The following is a 21,185-nucleotide window of genomic DNA, read 5'->3' as shown; positions in this document are numbered from 1 at the left end:
CAGCATTGTGGGCAACCTCGACGAGGGAAGCCCCAGGTCCTCAGGTGACAGCGGAGGGAGACGTGGCCCCTCCGAGAGTGAGGAAAGGAAGGCTGTGGCTTTGGCTGCTGAAACTAAAGAATTGAGCGAAGGAGGAATCCGAGCAGCGCCGTGAGGCTCCGTAAAGTCTAGCCACGGCCTCACTATGTGAGTGACGTTACGAGCTGACCCGCCCCGCCCCCGCCCCCTCTCCAGGAGGGCTGGAGCCCTCTCCCCCGCCTCCCTCTTCTAACTCGCCGTCTGCTTTTTACTCTGCAGGTCGAAAGTTTCCTTTAAGATCACACTGACCTCGGACCCGCGGCTGCCGTACAAAGTGTGAGTGACGTAGCCGCCGGGCTGGGGGCGGCGCGACCCTTCTATTCCTCCTTCTTCTCTTCTCTCTCTCTATCTCTCTCTCTCTCCCCCTCCCCCTCCTCCCTCTCCCTCTCCTCCCTCCCTCTCTCTCTCTCTCCTCCCCCTCTCTCCCCCTCCCTCCCTCCCTCTCCCTCCTCCTCCCAACCCCCATCTTTTTCCCCCTCCCCCCTAAACTGGGATTCTACCAATGGGGCGGAGTTTGGGGAGGGGTGTGTTCTGTGACATTCTCCCTCCCCCTCCCCCATGTATATCCCCGTGGTGATGATGGGGATCACAGGCTTAGGTCTCAGAGGGAATATCTCAGAATATAACTAGTCCAGCTTCCTTCATTGTACAGGGAAGAAAACCAAACTCCAGGAAGGTTGTCTTACTTACCAACAACCTACTTTGTGTAGGCGCTGAGAGTACACTAACAGAAATGAAACGGCCATTAAGAATCTTAACTTAGGGAGAAGAGGGAGAGGGGGGTTGCTCCATGAGCCAGCACTCTTTCCATTGATGCTAAGAAGACACCTCAGCCCCTCCAAGTAGCTTCCTCAAACGAGGCTGTAAAGATAGGTTTCAGACTGTTCTTAGAGAATGATTTTTGCCGTGACTCTGAAATATATTAGCTGTGTGGTCATAGGCAAGTCCGTTGACCCCTCAGACCAATGAGTTTCTCATTGACGTTGATGGTGAGAGTTTCCATTGAAACTTTCCAGTGGAATTCACACCACTGAAAACACAGCTTTGAACCATATGCTAGGGTCTGTACATACAAAGATTGTTGTTCATTCTTCCTTTTCGAAGAGGACCAGTGACATCAGGAGAGTGACGTCTTGACTTGCAAGTGAATTAGTTTTAAGTGACACAGGGTGGTTGCAAAGTCATCAGCCTCTCTCTCTCCTCTAGAGTCATTGGAGTCCAGTGGCAAGATGTAGATGAGGACGACTGGCAGTGTCTCAGATACACAAAGACAAAAGAATTAAAAGCCATTGTTGCCCTCAAGGCCTTTCCGTTCTCCCCACACTTCCGCCATCCCAGTCTCTCCAGATGCTCATCTTCAGCCGTATCTTTGACTCGTTTTTGTCTGTGATGTCACAAAGCTGGTTGGGTCTAGAGCTCTGTTTCTTCTACCTCAGAAATAACAGACCCATTGACACAGTGCCCGAGGACAGCCCATCCTTTCTTGTCTGGACTGTTAGAATGTCCTTCTAACTGGCCCTCTGCTTCCAGTCGTCTTTTCCTGTCCCAGTCGAATGTTAACTCCTTCAGATCACAGACCACTTTTTTTTATACGTCCTAAGCGTCTATCACAGTGCCTTGCTCATAGTAAGCACTTAATAATGCTTATTAAATTGAGTTGTTTCTGCCTTCTGTATTGCTGCCTGAGTAATCTTCATGATGAGCCACTATGTCTCGCCATTTCTCTCCCCAGTTGCCTGCAATAAAGCAACTCCTCTTCCCCCTCCAGCGAAGCATCTAGGAGCCTCCATGGTCTAAGTCTAGTCGATTTCATGCTACTGCCTTTTCCAGACAAAGTAGATAACTTTCCACCTACTTTTCTGGCCTCATCTTATCCTATTTCTCATTCTTGCCTGTGTGTTGAAGTCGCTCCTTTATGTCAAGGCCAGAATGATATTCTCCATGAAATTGTCTCTGAGACTCCAGATGAAAGAGATCTTTCCCGCTTTAAGTTTCTCATAGCACTTTACCTAGCTCTCTTTTGTACCTATCAAATTCTGCCTTGTCTTATACATATTTGTTCTCCTCCATTAGACTACAAACTCTTGGAGGTAAGGGATTGTGCTATTTTTCATTTTTGTATTCCCATCTCCTAGTATGGTACCTACCACGTGGTAGGTTCTTAATACATATTTGTTGAATTTGAAGGTCCTCTTCTCTAAAGGAAGCAAAGGATACTTTTAAGCTGCACTTCATTCACCTAAGATGTTTTGTTTTGTTGGGCCACATAGTACAGGTTCAAGGGAGAAACACTCAGTTTTTAATATCAGAAAACCCAGATTTTAGTATGTTCGTTGACTAGCTGTGGAACTTGAACAAATCACAAACTTTCTGAGCTTCAGTTTGCTAGTTATATATATTTCATTGAAAGCAGAGGCTTTATCTTTGTAATCTTTTTCATAATTACCAGGCCTAGCTTAATCGTAGATACTTAGGAAATGTCAGGTTGAATTATGTAAAGACATACTGGAAACTCTTGAAGATTTACCCAGATTCTTATTATGTAGAAGTGATTTATCAGTATATTGTGGGGTTCCAAAATATGGCTTCCAGAAATCATCCATTTGTTATATTGCATTTTATTAAAATATGTTATGGTACTATTGATTGCATTAAACATATGTTATATGTCATATTTGAAAATGATGCTGTTAATTAATCATCAATAGAGATGGAGTTCTATCAGTCCATCTATATGTTCTCATGCGGTCCACTTACATTTTTGAGCTGCCTGGCAGAAATAGGAATAAAGTTATTCATTATCAAACAAAACAAAAAAATTGGTTTTAGTGGCATTATTTGTACTTTGTTCTACTCTCACTAAGTTTGAGGAGCCTCAGTGCTTTTGTATTATGTTCCGGTACTATGTTTCTATATAAATTAAGTTCAAATTTTGTATACCAACAAATAGGAAATACAACTTCTGGTTTTTCAAGATAAGATGCCTTAATCTCTTAAGGCCAGAAGCAATGTTGGTTTTAGACTATAAACTTATTTGTACAGTTATTTTTGTTTATTATGATTTGCTCCCTCTTTCTTCTCTCTTATCATTCATATGCTTTCTGCCATTACCTCTTTCTTCACGCTGACTCAAATGTTAAGGTGGCCTTACTCCTTACTAAGCCTACCCCTCTACCTGCTTAGGTGATGCTCTTCCTTCCTGTCTCTCCTAATCACCCTTTCTATCATTTCCGCTTGATGTCACGACTTTTCCTTCTTTCTTTCTTTTTTAAATGTGTCATACAAAACATTTCCATATTAGCCACATTGGAAGAAAAAAAAGCAAGAAAAATAAAGGGAAAAAATATGCTTCCATCTACACTCAGAGTTTATTGGTTCCCTGTCTCTGGAGGTAGATAGTATTTTTCATGAGTCCTTCAGAGTTCTCTTGGATCATTAGACATGCGTATGTACATACATATACATATGAACATATATATGTTATATGTAATATATATTTTTCATATTAAATCTACTTTCACATTAGTCACATTGTCAAGAAAAGTTAGAACCAATGGGAGAAACCATGGAAAGAAGAAACAAAAAAAGAGAGAGAGCAAATAATATGCTTCCATCTGCATTCAGACGCCATAGTTCTTTCTCCGGATGTGGATAGCATTTTCCATCATCAGTCTTCTGGAGTTGTTGAATCATTATATTGATCACAGGAGCTAATCTTTCTCAATTGATCATTGTTATAATATTGCTGTTACCGTCCATTACTTCTGCTCACTTCACTCTGCATCAATTCATATAATTCTTCCAGGTTTTTCAGACCATACCCCTCTTCATTTCTTATAGCACAATAATATTCCATCACAATCATATACTGTAACTGGTTCAGCCATTCCCCAATTGATGGTCATCCCCTCAATTTCCAATTCTTTGCCATCACAAAAAAAAAGAGCTGCTATAATTTTTTTGTGTATATATTAGTCTTTTGCCTCATCTCTTTGGGGTACAGACCTAGTAGTAGTTGGGTCAATGGATGTGCACAGTTTTATAGCCCTTTGGACATAGCTCAATTTTTTTTTTGGCAGTTGGGTTAAGTAATTTACCCAGTGTTACACAGCTAGTAAGTGTCAAGTGTTTGGTCTGAGGCCGGATTTGAACTCAGGTCCTCCTGACTTCAGGGCCGGTGCTCTATCCACTACGCTACCTTCCTGCCCCTCAAAATTTTTATCCAGAATGGTGAGAACAGTTCACAATTCCAACAACCATGCGTCTGTACCTGTTTTTCCATATCCCCTATAACATTTGTCTTATTAGTGATTTAGAGCATTTTCTTCTGAAAACTGCCTGTTCGTATCCTTCGATTATTTGTCATTTGGAGAATGGCTCTCATTTTTATAAATTTGGTTCAGTTCTCTATGTAGTTGAGAAATGAGACCTTTATCAGAGAAACTTGCTGAATTTTTTCCCCCAGTTTACTGCTTTCTTTCTAATTTGGCAGCATTGGTTTTGTTTATGCAATAACTTTTAAATTTCATGTAATCAAAATTTCTGTTTCCCCCACGCCCCATGATTTCTCTGTCTTGTTTAGTCATAAACTCTTATCCATAGACCCATAAAATTTACATGCTCATCTAATTTGTTTATGTCACCCCTTGTATCTAACTCATGTACCCATTTTGACCTTATCTTGGTAAATATTGTGAGATGCTGGTCTATGCCTAGTTTCTGCAAGAATGCTGTCCAGTTTTCCCAGCAATTTTTGTTGAATAGTGAGTTCTTGACCCAAAAGTTGGATCTTTGGGTTTATCAAACACTAGATTACTGTTTGTGTGTATCTAATCTGTTCTACTGATCAGTCACACTGTTTCTTTTCCAGTAGCAGATTGTTTTAATGATTATTGCTTTGTAATATAGTTTGAAATCTGTCATTGCTGGGCTGCCTTGTTAATTTTTTTCTTTGATTCCCTTGATATTCTTGACCTTTTGTTCTTCCAGATGGATTTTGTTTTTATTTTTTCTAGTTCTATAAAATAATTGTTTGGTAGTTTGAGTGGCATGGCACTGAATAAGTAAATTAATTTGGGTAGAATTGCCATTTTATTATATTGGCTTGGCCTGCTCTTGAGCAATTAATATTTCTCTATTTAGATCTCTCTTTATGCAAAAATGTGTAGTTATGTGTAATTATGTTCATATAGTTCCTGTGAGTGACTTGGCAGATGGACTCCCAACTATTTTATACTGTCTACAGTTATTTGAAATGTTTTGTCTTTCTATCTCTTTCTGCTGGGTTTTATTGATAATATATTGAAATGCTGATGATTTATGTGAATTTATTTTATATCCTGCAACTTTGCTGAAGTTCATTGTTTAAATGATTTTTTCACTGTATTATCTAGGGTTCTTTATCAATGTCTTTTTCTTGTCTTATTGTTATATTAGTATTAATTAGTATAATAGTATTAAATATTGTGGTGATAATAAACATCCTTGCTTCACCTCTGATTTTGTTAGGAAGGCTTCTACTTTGTCCCCATTATAGATAACACTAGCTCTTGGTTTTTGATAGATACTATGTATCAATTTAAGAAAAGCTCCATTTATTCCCATGCTATCTAGTGTTTTAAATAGGAATCAATTTTGGTTTTTTGTCTCAAGCTTTTTCTGCATCTCTTGATATATGGTAACGACTTTTGTTGTTTTTCTAGTGTTTAAGTTTAACCTCTTCCCCTCTACTGGCTCATTCTGTATTGCCTACAAACATGCCCATGTGTCTCCCATCATGGAAAAACTCTCACTTGTTACTTCCATCCCTGGTAACAATCATCCTAATTCTCTTCTGCCTTTTGTGGCTAAACTTATTGAAAAGGCCATCTACAATAGGTGTCCCTACTTTCTCTTCTCTCACCCTCTTCTTAACCATTTACAGTATGGCTTTCAACCTTATCATTGCACTGAAACTGCTCCCTCCAAAGTTACCAAGGATGTCTTAATTACCAAATCCAATGGCCATTTCTTTATCCTCATTCTCCTTGAACTCTGCAGCCTTTGACACTGTTGATCACTCTCTCCTCCTTAATACTCTCTCCTCTGTAGGTTTTCAGGACCCCATTCTCCTGGTTTTTCTACCTACTGACCATTCTTTCTCAGTTTCCTTTGTTAGATCCTTCTCCAGGTCACATCCACTAACAATAGATGTCCCTCAACTTTCTGTCCTAGGCCTTCTTCTCTTTTGCTCTGTACTATTTCACTTGGTGATCTCAGTTTCCATAAATTTAATTTCCATCTCTATTCTTATGATTCTCACATCCACCTGTCATGCCCCAAACCTCTCTGCTAACATCCAGTCTTGCATCTCCAACTGCCTTTCAGACATCTCAAACTGGATTTCCAGTAGACTTCTTAAACATATTCAAACCGAACTCCTGTCTTTTCCTGTCCTCACTCACTCCACCTTTCCAGGGCAACAGCATGGTCCCAGTATTTCAGACTTGAAACTTAGGAGTCATCAACTCCTCACCATCTTACCATCACAGCTCTGCCCCCATTCATTCTGTTGCCATGTACTGTCAATTTCATTTCAGCATCTCTCAAATAAAACCCTCTTTCCTCTTTTTGACAGTCGCCGCTCTAGTGCAGGTCCTCATCATTTCACATCTGTACTACTGCAATAGCCTGCTGGTAGATCTGCCTACTTCATGTCTCACCCCACTCCAATCTGTATTCCATCTAGCCACTGAACTGATTTTGCTGAAGTACAGTTACAACCATGTGATTTCCCACTCGGCAAACTCCTTTGATTCCCTGTTACCTCCAGCATCAAATACAAAATTTTCTGCTTGATGTTCAAAGCCCTTCTTAATAATCTAACTCCTATTTTTCCAGTCATCTTACCCCTCCACATACTTACATTACAGTTTCACAGATAAATACTTTCGTCTGAAATCAGTGACGTCTTATAATAGAACATCACACTTTTAGAGAGAATAACAAGTATTAATTCATTGAGACAATTGTAATTTTGGCAACTTAGTTCTTTTAAATTTGTCTGTGCCCTTCACCTTTTGTCACTGTCAGTCTTCTGGATACTTTCTGTTCTTTTGGTTTCCATGACACTAGGCTCTTGTTTCTGGTTTTGTTTTGTTTGTTTTTCTGCTTATCTGATTACTTCTCTGTCTCCTTTGCAGAATAATATCTCCTACTCCCATAAACTTGTTGTCTCGTAAATTAGCCCTCTGAGTACAGTATTTCTTCTAATCCATCCCTTTCTCTCCACTCACAAGGCCTCTACCTTAATTTAAACTGTTATCATCTTTCAACTAATTCAAGACTTGGCAAACTGCTGCCTAAAGGCCAAATTTGACCTGTTGCCTGTTTTTGTATGGCATTGCAAGCTAAGAATATTTTTTATATTTTTAAATAAAATTTTCTTGGAACACAGCTATGTTCATTCTTTTACATATTTTCTGTGGATGCTTTCATGCTACAAAGTCAGAGTTGAGTAGTGTGGTAGATAATTAGTAGTAACTGTTAAAACAATCCAAACTATATGATTTATTAGCAAAACAGGTATAATAAACAACAAAACTCCCTAGCCAGTCCAAAGATCATGAATATACCAAGACAGATTTTTATGTATGAAAACCAATTAATCACATAAGATCAATTAATTAAAAGAAAACAATTAACCAAGATACAAAATTAGATAATCTGATTTCTAATTGGAGGAAATTTTGGGGGCGTTCCAAGTTGGGAGGGAGAGAGCAAACAGGAGCCGTTCCCTGAAATCAGAAAAAGAGGTGTCCCACTCCCCCAAAATGTCTATATTCAATCAAAGGAATAAAGAAATAATAACTGATTCAGCAATATGGGGCCAGTTTTCAGATAAGACTTATGGGTTGCTTGAGGTGTATAATTATGAGAAAGCTTGTATCAGTCTTTGGATCAGACTGGATTGCTGGTCAGTGTGACCTAAGTCCTTAGGTAAGGGTCACTAAGCAACATGTAGAGGTGATCCACCTTGCCAGCCATGCAGCACTAGGTTCAGATAATATGATTCTTGCAATTCCTATAATTGAATAAAGTTTTCACCTAACAGAGAAATTGGACTAAATCCACAATTGAATAGAAAAGAAACTGAACTAGCTCCAGAACTGAGTCATAAGATTGAATCAGTGTGGTTCACTCAATTCCTTAATTCCCTTAGCAGTTGCAACAGAACCCATATGTGCTTCTCTCATCAATTCTCATCGCTGCTCAGTGTATTACAAATTGAAGTGACAGTTATAACTCAACAGCATTTTCAGTGCCACATATATCACCATACGGCAACATTTTTTTCATGAGCAGTACATAGTCATCATGTTGAAACAAGAAACAGAGAAGGGGAAAAAAAGCTTTATTATAATTTTTTTAGTTCAAAGCTGAGACCGAATTTTTTCTAAATGAGAACTACCCTCAACCACTGTTAGCAAATACTTAATAGCTTTGGAAATTAGCTTTGTTGAGGATTTAATAATATTTCTTAATGAATCAGTCTAAAATTAGAAGACAAAATTATACATATATATGAAAATTGTACTGCAGTAAAGTCATTAAAACAACAATTAACAGCATTTGAATCGCAAGTAATATCAGCCTACTTTATGCACTTACTTTGCTGTTTGAAAGTTAAAATAAGAAGGAACATCTCTATTCCCACACAGATTTGCAGAGGATATGTTTGCTGAGCTCAGACTGCAGTTCAAGGAGAATTTTTCTGATCTGAGTGCAAGTGCAAAAGAAATTTCCATATTTCAAAATCCATTTAATTGTGCAATTGAGGAGCTTCCACCTCACCTTCAGTTGGAAGTAATTAATCTGCAGTGTAATGGCATGCTACAAGACATATATCAAGAAGAAGAGTCTAATAGAATTTTTTAAATGCCATCTAAGCAATGAATATGTTTAATTAAAAGCACTTAACTATGGATTGATATTATTAATTGGCAGTACTTGTGGAAAGTACTATGTGGAAAGATGTTTCAAAGATAACATATGTAAAATCTCACTATAGTTCAGTATTAAGAGTTGGACATTTGCAAGGGAATGTTAACTTTGGGTCCCAATGAAACACAATTTTATCCCTCCAACAAGAAATCCATTTTTTTCATTAGTAGGCCTGCATTATTTAAAAATATATATATACTATATTGTTATTGTTCATCCAAAAAAAGGTTATGGAAATTTGTTTTCTCTCTGGTTAAATGCTAACATATTATCCTTGATTTTGCCTCTTGTCCTGTAAAGCCTAAAATATTTACTGTCTGGCCCTTTATGGAAAATGTCTGCTGCCCCTTGACCTAGATTATTGTATGAGCTTCCTAGTTGGTTTCCCTCCTAATAATCTCTGCCCCATCTAGTCTGCCCTTCACCTAGCTGCCAAAATAATCTTCCTAAGCCACAGGTCTTAGAAATTGAGCACGTAACTTACCTGATTAAAAACCATCAGTGACAGTTGGTGGTATGGGCAGTTGGTCCATCCTTTCAAGAAAGTACTTTGGAATTACGCTAAGAAAGTGACTAAAATACCCTTTGACCCAGAGATTACACAGGTAGGCATATACCCCCAGGAACTCAGTGACACAAAGAAATGTCCATTTACACCAACATATTTACAGCTCCACTTTTTGTAAGAACTGGAAACAAAGTAGATAGTTGTCCTTCCATTGGGGCATGGTTAAATAAGTTGTGATATATTAATGTAATAGAATAGTATGTACTATAAGAAATGATGAATACAGAGAAGCATGGGAAAACATGTATACTAATACAAAGTGAAGTAAGTGAACCAGGAAAGCAGTAAACTCAGTGACTTACCACATTGTAAGTGGAAAGAACAAAAACAACACTAAACTGGATGCAGTTTTAATACCCAAGTCTGGACATGAAGAAGAGATAGAAGACACCCATTCCAGCTTCTTACTAGAAGTAGGGCACTATGCGTATGGAATACTACATATAATGTTAGACTTTTTCAGTATATTGGTTGGTTTTGCCATCAGAACAGTTTTAGGATATTCAGCAAGTCAAGCAGTTGGGTGCTTATTTAGCATTTTGGCTCACGTTGGAATCTAGGACTCCATTCCTGATCACTGAACTGGCCTTGAAAAAGCAAACTTCTAGCACTTTGTATTCCAAGTTGCTTGGGAGCTAAATGTTTAATACTTTTTTTTTTCATTTTTACGGATAATTTCTCCTTCCTAAGTCCTCCCTTTCCCCTCCCCGTTTGAAACAAAACAGCTTCTCTCTTGTAGCAAATAAGCACATTCAAGCAAAACAAATCCACACACATCATGTCCACAGATGTGTATCTCAGTCTGTTCTTAAGCCTTGCACTTCTCTTGTCAGGCAGTAGATGTTAAAGTAAATAATGAAGTGAAACATATACTGTTTTAATTATTTAACATTTTACACACAGAAAAGATAAATTATATTGTCTAGGTCTGCAAAATGTCATTTCTCTACAATGGGAAGAGCTATTTTTCCAAGTTGTTGGGATCTTTCCATTAATATGGAAAACAGTTTTTAATGACCCTAATATAATTATATGTAATTACATATAGTACTTTATTTTAAAATGTTTACTATGATGAGATTTTTTAACCAATACTGACGTAAGACTAAGTCTAACGGGTTATTATCATTCTGGTAATAACAAATATGAGAAATTATGTAAACCTCAGCTTTATCAAGTCAAAACTTGAAATTTTGGTAATAACAAATATGAGAAATTATGTAAACCTCAGCTTTATCAAGTCAAAACTTGAAATTTTGGAAAACCAAAGTTAGCAGATACAATGGTACAATCACAAATACAAATAGCCAAGTATATTAGAATGCACATTTTTAAAAATTGTGTTATAAGAAATGGTGAAAAGGATAGATTCAGAGAATACTGGGAAGACTTCTGTGAACTGATGCAAAGTGAAGTTAGCAGAATCCAAAAAGTTCATACAACAATTACATTATAAAAGAAAAACAACTTTGAAAGGCTTAAGAACTTTGATCAATTCAGTGACCAGCCATTACTGTGGAGGAATGGAGATGAAGCATGTTATGCATGACAGAGAGGTGTGGGACTTGAGGCCAGTTCGAGATAGACATTTTTTGGGTGTAGTTTTGCTTAACTGTGTTTTTGTTTGTGTTTTTTTGCAAGAGGGGTTCCTTTCTCCCTCCCCCAATTTGGGGGGAGATTTGGGAAGAAGAAGGGGATTATCAACAGGAATAGAAGGAAGGAAGGAAGGGAAAGAAGGTTATTGTAGCATTTTTAAAATGAACAGAATAGAACAGAATTGAAAAACTTTCCCCCTCTTTATTCCTTGTAATAGGTGGGGGATAAACAGAACACTTCGGGAAATATATGTAATGTAAAAATTGAAACTTATCGATATAATTTCATTTTAAAAAACCTTCAATGGATCCCGGTCATCTCTAGGAAAAAGTGCAAACTGAAGATTGGCATCTAAGACCTCCAAAACCTGGCTCTAACAAATGGTTACTCTTTGGCTTAAGCTTGACTGTTATTATTCCCTTTTTAAATATTCTTCATTCCAGCCAAAGTGGCCTAGTATCTCTTCACTGACATCGATATGCTAACTTCCATTTCTGCTCACCTTCATAGACCTTTCCCCAATCCTGCAGTGTATTACTTCCTGCTTTCAGCTTCTCACAATCCTTGTCAACTCAAGGGCTGCTTTCCTGATCCCCTCAAGATATTAAGTGTATTCTGTCTCCTACTATTAGAAAACTTTGATCTTTCTTTTGTTTCTTTTTCTCTCCCTGCTCCTTTTAAGGGCAAGATTTTACAGTAATACTAATCTCATACAGATAGAATCCTAGTTAAAAGATACTTGATGCTTAGGGGCAGCTAGGTGGTGCAGTGAATAGAGCTCTGGCCTTGGAGTCAGGAGGACCTGATTCAAATCCAGCCTCAGACGCTTAACACTTACTAGCTGTGTGACCTTGGGCAAGTCACTTAACCCCAATTGCCTCATCAAAAAAGAAAAAAAGGAATACTTGATGCTTAATTTAGTAAGTCAAGGCATTCTCATCTGCAAAGCAACTTGGAATTCAGGGTGCCAGAAATTTCCTTTTACCAGTTCAGAGTTCAGAAATAGAGTCCTGGGTTCTAAGCTCTGCCCAAAATGCTAAAGAACCTGATTGCTTGATTAATTGAATGCCCTAAAAAAAGTACATTCAACAATGTGAAACCTAATATTGGAGCCAAATAAATTGCCCAGTACTGTGGGTTTATTTTTCAAATATGCCTTATCATTGACTAGCCTTCCCCTTACTGTTTTTTAAGTAGGTTTGTCTGTTACAACAATAGAGAAGTGAGGATCTTTAGTGATCAGGGTCACTGTCCTGACTTATTTTTTAATAACGAAGGTTGAATTTGACTTATTTAAAGTCAAAGAATATTGAAATCAGGTTGGAGTATTGGTGGTCATTCAGCAGAACTCCCTGACAATTCCATCTGAATACACTATAACAGCTAAAATGAACTATGCACTTCTCTCTAATTCGTTGCCCTTTCCTTGCAGACTCAGTGTTCCCGAAAATACTCCTTTCACAGCAGTCTTAAAGTTTGCTGCAGAAGAAGTAAGTGTAAAATCACATTAGTAAGCACAGGTTATTGCCTTCATCTTATAATAAATTAGGTAATAAAGTAATTAGTAGTGGAAAGCACTAGATTAGAAATAAGGATCTATGGGTTCTAGTCCCTGCTCTGCCTAACTAGTAGTTTAACAATGGACAGATCATTTAACCTCTTTTAAGTCTGTTTTTTCATTTCTCAAATAGCAGTCTTTAAGATTCCTTTCAGTTCCAAAATTCTGTGGTAATCAAAGACCATGATTATTAATGAAAACTTACCTTGAAATTGGAAAGGAGGTCACTTTAATTACTTCATTTTTAAAAATTCATATTTGTCTTTTGACATGATATCCTTGCCAAAGAGTTAATACTTGTTAACATCTAGCAGAGAAGTATGGATAATATGAATTATTTTAGTAAGGTGGTCTGCCTAAATTAGATTATTTAAATAATGTTCTTCAATTTTAAAATATGGTTCAGCCATTACTTCATTTTCTTACCTGATGAAGGAATAAAGTCTTAATTATTAGTCCTGACAATAGAAGTCTAAGAACTATAATTCATTTTAAATTGTTAATTTTATACTGATGATATTAGCTAGTTTTAACATGTTTTCAAATAGTAAACAAGATAATTACAAATTGAATTTGAAGTAAATGGACGTTTTTTTTTTCCAAACTTTGAATTAAAAATACTACTATTTAGTTCCATGAGGACAGAGAGCATTTTAAGTTTATCTTTGTTTCCTCAGCATGTAACATAGTTCCGTGTACATAATTGGTGCTTAGTAAATGTTTGGTTAAATTGCATTATAGGATGTGCCTTTTGCATTTTCTTCAGTTTGAGGTGATTGGTAGTCATGTAATACTGCCATGTTTAGCTTATAGATCATTTACATTTTGGGCATGCTTCATTGTCTCTCTTGAAGATATCACATAGGGGATAGATTGATGTTCTTGGAGTCAAGAAGACCTGAGTTTTATCCTGCTTCATAACACTTAATAGAGATGTGACCCTGGGAAAGCCACTTGAACTCAGCCTCAGTTTCCTCATCTGTAAAATAGGAATAATAATAGCACCTTCCTCACAGAGTTATTGTAAAGATTAAATGAGATAATGTAGGTAAAACATTTTGAAAACCTTAAAGTGCTATGTAAGTGTTAGCTTGTAGATAGCCCATGTTATATAGCTCACGTGCCTGTAGTAAACATATTGTTAAATGTGTGATATTCTTTCACTAATTGAAGAACAATGATAAAGCCAATTTCCTCAACAAATTGAACACTGAGTATAGAGCTGTGTTAGACACTAGAAAATTCAAAATGCTAACATATCAGACCAAATGGTGAAGACTGCTCATGAAGGTAAATGACATCAGAGTAAATGAGATGACCATGGAGAATGGAATGTATCAAGTGCCTGGAGCTTATGATATGGACAGAAAGTAGATTTAGTGTGCATGAGATTGTGGAAGGGGCAGGGGAAGAGCTGGAAGGATAGAAGGTTGTGGTCAAAGTAGAACTTCAAATTTCCAGATGTTAGAGGTAATGTACTTAATTCCAACAAATGGGGGGTTTGATGTATAACAGTGTCAATGCATGTATAGCTTCATTGGGATGGAGGAGGTAATTAAATTAGTAAATGACACCAATAAAGTGGAAATATGGAGATATACATAGATTGTATGACTTAAGAAGATGAAAGGTCACTGAAAAATATTGATAAGAGAAATGACCTCAAAGTAACTGTGGAGGGAAGAGAATATGCACAGCCTTCTACCTGGTGATGTGAGTCACAGATCTTGGGATAATTGATTTCCAGTGGAGAAAATTGTAAGGAATGTGGCATTTTTAGCACAATGGAATAAATGCTTTATAGAATAAATGGGTCTATGGGTAACATAGAGAAATTAAGTAGGAATGGTCCTTGGGAGGAGTAGTGCTGATTAAAATAGAGATGATGATTTAGGAAGAAGTGATTTGGACACACCACAGGCACCTAGTATTATAGAGAATATTAATAGGGATTGGAACAAAAGGCAGATTGCTGCCACGTGCTCTGTAGGCTCTATTTATTGTTGAGAGTGGGTCTTCAAGTAATGGCAGAAGAATTGGGACGGTGGACCGATAATTTGGGGGTCTTTGTGATATCATGAAGTCTCAACCGCAGATGTGTTGTGACTGGTATACCCAATTTTGTGAAATTCAGATTCTTGTAATCAAGTACTGGATTCAGAAAAGTGATTGGAGAGCCAGAGAAGAGATTGTGGTATCATTAAGTCAGACTTGAAGAAAAAAGGAAAGAAAAGGCCTGGGGAGTAGAGGAGGGAAGGAGTGGAGGAAGAAATCATAAAAGTGTTCTCTACTCAGGATGAGGTTATTACTTCAAAAGTAGTTATAGTGTTTTTTTTCTTATTTTTAATTTGACTGTTGCTACCTTACCTCATTCCTAGAAAGAAAAAATGGCATTTTGCTTTTCTGTTAATAAATGTGGGACACATTGCCAAGAACTAATGTCAGCTTCCCACACAGGTATGACTTAGAAAATTGTACGGCCTTTGCTTAAAATGAATATGATTTAAGAAAGTGAGACTCAGTAGGGCTACTAAGCTTCTTTTATAATCCAGGTTTTGTAAACCTGAAATGGCTGTTGAAGTTCGTTTGAGTATTTGAGCAAATTTCTATGTGACTTCACTTATAACTTTAAAAAGGTGTTTTGCAAAAAAGTTAAAAGTACTTTAATTATATATTGGATCTAGAAGTACTTTTGACTTTTCCTTTTATATAGCATTTATTGTTTGAAATTTGAGATTTTAAAATAAATTATGTTATAAGAAAAATGTGTGTTAGGAAGATAATTCATATAGTACAATAATCTCTAACAGTAAGTACAATTTTACTTTTAATCAAAACTTTAATTTCCAAAGCAGTACATTATAGTCTACATAGTTGTAGTTGTTTTTACTTGTATATACACAAGTTACTCTTACAAATCAGTAGATAATAAAACTAAGACTTTCAGATATCAGCTATCTAATGAGATTAATATTTAGAGAACATAAAAAGTCCTTGATATATGCAGATTAAAGCATTTTCTCAATTAAGTTTTGTAATTCTGGTTTGCATCATCAGGATTTTTTATTTATGCATTACAAACAATTGTATTATTACAGATTTTAAGATGGTTTAAGTTTGTAAAAATGATTTTTGCCATTTCTCTCCTTTAGTTTAAAGTTCCTGCAGCAACAAGTGCTATAATTACAAATGGTAAGAGTTCTTTTTAGAATCACATTATAACAGCTACAGTGAATGAGTAAGAAGAAAGAGACAAAATGTATTTAAATTGACTTAAAACATACATTTTCCTAATCTGTATAACCATCCTTGTCTTATATATTGATGTAAAGGATAAGTACAGGAATCACGGAAGTCTAGAAAAAGGTTTAATCAGTTCTCAGGTTCTTCCATAATTTTGGCACAGTCCAGTTAATTTTTAAATGTTTTGTGACCCCATTCGAACATACTAGATTGCCATGGAAAACCTCATTTGGGGTGGTTTATTTTTCCATTTGGCATGTTTCTTTCATAATTGAAACTGTATCATGAGTTAGATCAGAAGGTTGCTCTTCTTCTGCTACTTTGTCCTTTATGGCCCTGTGAGAAAAAGCTACCAAAAAAATTGATTAGTAGAAAAGTCTGAGTGGAGTTTTACCAGTTTTCAAGAATACCATGGAAAATTTCATGTGTAGTAGTGAGTAGTTTAATTTCCACTAAGTATGGATAAGAGAGAAAAAGTTTGATCTGCACTTGGAAGGATTTATATTAGATTTTAGAGAGAACTCATGATAACAGCTGAAATACTCTTTATATCAAATATTGTTGTGGAATTTTTGGAAATATTCAGAAAAGGCTAGACCACTCTCCTTGTAATTCAAGAAACTGATATACATGACTTTGAAGTCTCTTCTACTCTTAAGATTCTATGTCTAAGAGGAATATTGAATGATAATTCAATTATCAGAAGAGCTTTTAGCTTCTTGGAATGAAATTGCGATGTATGATTTATTACTATACATTGCAGGATATAAGTTTAAAATTTCTTTTGTGCAACTTAATTGTTTCTGTAATTCACAGAAGACCCAACCCATCAATAGCTAGAAATATATAATCATAATTAATTTTAGCAATTAGATGATTACCTGAAAGCTATTTATGTTTTTGTATTTTTTTTAACCTTTGTTTACATACCTAGTGAAGCTGTTTTAGCTTAAATCTACTGTAGATACTTGGAAACTTGGTCTAACTGGATGCATTTCATTTAATTTTAAAAACTGTTTTACAGATGGAATAGGAATAAATCCTGCACAGACTGCTGGTAAGTGTCCAAAAATTCTTCTTGAAAATGTTTAGTAGTTTTACTTTTTATTGATATCAGATATGCTTTTTGACAACTATTTTGTAACCATTAATTCTTCTTATAGCACTGTTTTACTTTTTGTCGATATTAAGTTACTTCATTGTGTCCATTATTAACATATGGAATTTTAGCCTTTTAATAAAATTCACCTGTATATTTTAAAAGACAGAAAGGAAACATACCTAAAGCATGAGATCCTGTACCAAATAAAATTCCTGTCAGTTTGTTTAACACCTAAGGAGTTCCAACAAAATGTCAGCTTGCATAGCAGGGATATGATACAATTGTGTGTGTGTGTATGTATTTATATATCCCCTAGTAAATAGATTTAAATCTATAAAAATTATCATATATGATTTAGTTTATAAAGAAATAATAATAAGTTTAATGGCAACTTTGTTAGTTATAAACTTTTTTAAAAAATCTAGCTATTGTGTTTGTTGAAATTTAGCATGCCTGGTATTTCATAATGTCTTTGGCAATAGTCATTTAAAAAATAATTAACATTACATGATGAAATGTTAAACTAGTTTAAGTTCCATACCAAGCTTTATGATTCACGCAGAACAATTAAAAATGTTTCATGACTGTTCATTTAACCATTGCTTTCAGTTTTAAGCAAATGATGTCTTTAAAATGAATCATTTTTATAAAATTGTAAAGTCTAAAAATCTGATTGTCCTTATTGTACAGATATTTTAAAAGTTATTGCTAGAAATCAATTCAATTCAAATTTTAAACTAAAAATCGTTTATTTATATTAATGTCTATAGCAGCTATAATGTATGCTGCCTGATATAATGACATTAAAAATTCAATGATGCACAAAATATAAGATGAATAAAAATATCTCCATAGGCAATCATTCCATAATTGGGAATGATTCTAAACTATTTCCTTATTTATTACAGTTTAGATTTATTTATTTTCCTTCTCTTCAGTTTGTTTTTTGTTGCCATACATAAGTGATTCATGATTTAATTCACATTGTTAATTTTTTTAGTTCATTCTCTAGGTTTTTCATCCCTGGTATTTCTGCTTTAAATTGCTAAGTATTTGTTGGACTGTCACAGTGTGGGAAGTACTAAAAAAAAAAGTCTCTGAATAAAATCAGTTTTTTAATGTATTAAAATAAGAATGAGACATTTATTTCATAGGATTGTTTTGAGTTACAATGTACTGCTTCATTAATGATTATAAAATCTTTAATTTTGATTTTAGCTTGTTGTCTTTTGCTCTTATATAACATAAAACTTCACCTTATTTGCATACCTAACTTTGTTTTTCCTTTTGTTTAGGGAATGTTTTCCTAAAGCATGGCTCAGAACTACGAATAATTCCTAGAGATCGTGTTGGGAGTTGTTAGTTTCTGCTGAATGGAAATTTACCATTATCTTTCCAAATAAATATTGATATTTATTTTGTAATGTTGCATTTGGACTGTCTACAATTTTATGAACGTATTCCTGTAAGGACACTGACCTTTTACATTAAAAAAGGAATACATCCTGTGAAAAAAACACCTGCCTTAAGAAAGAAGCCAACCTCTCCTCTGCTACCTCGCTACATTTATGAAAGAAGTTTTGATTTAGGTTTAAAATGGAAAGATGATGTTACTGAGAACTAATTGTTTTCCCAGTAAAATAAGAAAATTAAGATTTCTTGAGTTTAAAATCACATGTCAACCATAGATTAAATTATTTGAGTTACAAATAAGAATTGCCAGAGAACATAGAAAGAGGTGAGTAAGTATGTGTATTTTAAATACAGTCTAAGGTAGAATAACAGATGAACTGATTAACATGTAAACAGTTGTGTTTATTATCATTTGGGTTTTCTGGGTTTTGACTCCAATTTTTCATTTGGGTTTCCAGTTGACTCAGAAGTACCATCAACTGAACAATTTGAACTTATTCTAATTATCGAAATGATACTTCACACCAGCTAGTCTACCTGTGTTGCTGCAGAATTGAATATAGTTAGCAGTGGGAATTTAAAATAAATTTTATATATCTGTTGCTGAGTTACATCCCTTCATAAGTATATTCTAAGAACTCTCATATAATCATGATCTTTTGATATGGGTAATTCTTCTTTGAAGTCTGAAAGGAATGAATACCATTGAGAAGACGTGAAATCACACAAAGTCCAAAGAAGTGCCATGATCTACCCTTTAGTGTACTGAACCTAAAGTTCAAGGTGTCAGGCAGAGAAAAAGGAGACAGTTTAAGCACCATGATCACAGAAAACAAAAAAGTCAAGTTAAAACTGAAGTGGTAGGAACGAAAGAAAAGAGCAAGTCATACAGAAGATAAAAAGTAACATCAGAGTGACCCACAAAATCCAGAAGGAATGAGAATTAGTGTCAGAAGTGTCGAAATGAAAAAAACAAAGCAGCAACAGAGTGGAGAAGGAAAAAGTAAGTACTAGATTATGTAAACAAGCAGCAGAAGAGAGCCAAATATATACTTTTTTAACTACTGTAGAGAATAAAACATTTATATATGCCTTTCCAGAAACCTATAAGGAAAAGAAGAGATAAACCCTTAAAGAAGAAGGAAACAGTTTATGATAGGAAAGTGTTAATACACAGGCATAATGCTTAGTATGTTGGCTCGTGTACATTGTAGTAAAACACAGCTGGTGTACACAGCTGTGTTTGGCAAGTGCTAAATTAACACCCCAAACCAATTTTTTTTTGATTTGTTTTCAGTGATATCATCCCACGATACTCCAGTTTCTGAACTAATGCTCATTGAAAAGGCAAAAGATTCTTATAAAAAATTCAACTTATCTGGCCATGTGTATTTTCTGAAGGATGTTTTTGGTATTGTAAAGTTATATATGACATTAGAAAGCTAGATTTGATTGATCTTAATTATGGCTAAGGCACAGCAAGATTCATAGCCATCACAACTTGGTTAGCTTAGTAAAGGCAGTAAAATTAAGACAAAAAAATGAATTGTTAATATTTTTTAAAGGTTTTTACTAAAAAGAATTAAACATTAGCCATTGGTTACATAGACCCATACCCTAAGCATTCCAATTAATCAAGGTTATTCTTTAATACTGTTTATAAGTCAAAATATGCTTGCATTTATGTGCTGCAGAGAAAAAAAGGTGCAATGAAATTATTTCCATTATTAGATTTTAATTTGTTAATATTTGTGTGTCTTATTCTCATTAAAAGTAAATTACATCAAAACTTGTGTTTATTTTTTCATTAAATGCATTTACATTTGTGCTCTTTGATAAGATATGATTTAGAACTTCTTTAAGTAGAATTCTTGTGATGACTAAGTTCCCAATTTTAAAATGAAGCAAATTTAATGCTTTCTGAAAATGTTCTATCTACCTTGTGTTCTAACAAAGAGTACCCTTTTACCTGGAATATTTATCAAATTGTTTAGGCCTACTGTTGAAAAAGAAGTTATCTCTGGATAATATGCTAAAAATAAAATGTTTGAGTATCTTATTTAATTTGTTTTTTTCCCCCTATGAAGTAGACCTTAGAGAATTGTAGAATATTAGTCCACAAAGGAATTTTGGAGATTAACCTAGGTTAAGCACCTTATTTTACAAATAAGGAAAAGAAGACCCAAAAAGATTGATTAGCCGCTCCATTATGTTAGAGCTAGGGAATAGCATGGCCAAATCTAGAATCGAGGCTTCCTGATTTCCAGTTCAGTGACTTTTCCATTATGTCATACTGTAGTCACCAGACACACACACACACACACACACACCCTCTATCTGAAATTTCTGGTAAGGTTTCATTTTAAATTTCTTAAAGATAGTGTTTGTTAACACCTTTTTGTGAGGCTAATATTAAAAAGATTTAAAGAAAATTTTAAAATGTATTTGTGATAGTACACTCTAATATTTAATTCCAAGAGACTATAGGTTAGGTGGGTAGCAAAAAAATATGTTTTAACCCATTTACATAGTGCTTTGGGTTTACAAAGCACTTTACTGAAAATAGGCTAGCCTATATTTAACAAATAAACAGACTCAGCTTAAATGACTTGTCCAAGGTCACTGATATTATTTGAGAGGGAATT

General features: G+C 35.2%; 1 protein-coding gene across 1 annotated transcript; it reads left to right on the top strand.

The window, feature by feature from the left end:
* Positions 1-21: 21 nt before the first annotated feature.
* Positions 22-20,599, top strand: UFM1 (ubiquitin fold modifier 1). Its single transcript, XM_020969956.2, has 6 exons — positions 22-186; positions 298-354; positions 12,657-12,714; positions 15,935-15,974; positions 17,050-17,082; positions 18,423-20,599. Coding segments are annotated over exons 1-6 (258 nt in total). The 5' UTR covers positions 22-184; the 3' UTR covers positions 18,491-20,599.
* Positions 20,600-21,185: the final 586 nt, after the last annotated feature.

This window comes from Phascolarctos cinereus, unplaced genomic scaffold (genome assembly GCF_003287225.1).
Source record: "Phascolarctos cinereus isolate Bilbo 61053 unplaced genomic scaffold, phaCin_HiC Scaffold_726;HRSCAF=1367, whole genome shotgun sequence".
Lineage (NCBI taxonomy): Eukaryota > Metazoa > Chordata > Mammalia > Diprotodontia > Phascolarctidae > Phascolarctos > Phascolarctos cinereus.
This window is presented reverse-complemented; position numbering and strand designations above follow the sequence as displayed.

Bases quoted from the DNA above. Each gene is read 5' to 3' on its own strand.
- UFM1 (XM_020969956.2), top strand. The intron at 355-12,656 runs GTGAGTGACGTA...CTTTCCTTGCAG, and splicing joins CCGCGGCTGCCGTACAAAGT to ACTCAGTGTTCCCGAAAATA. The intron at 17,083-18,422 runs GTAAGTGTCCAA...CCTTTTGTTTAG, and splicing joins AAATCCTGCACAGACTGCTG to GGAATGTTTTCCTAAAGCAT.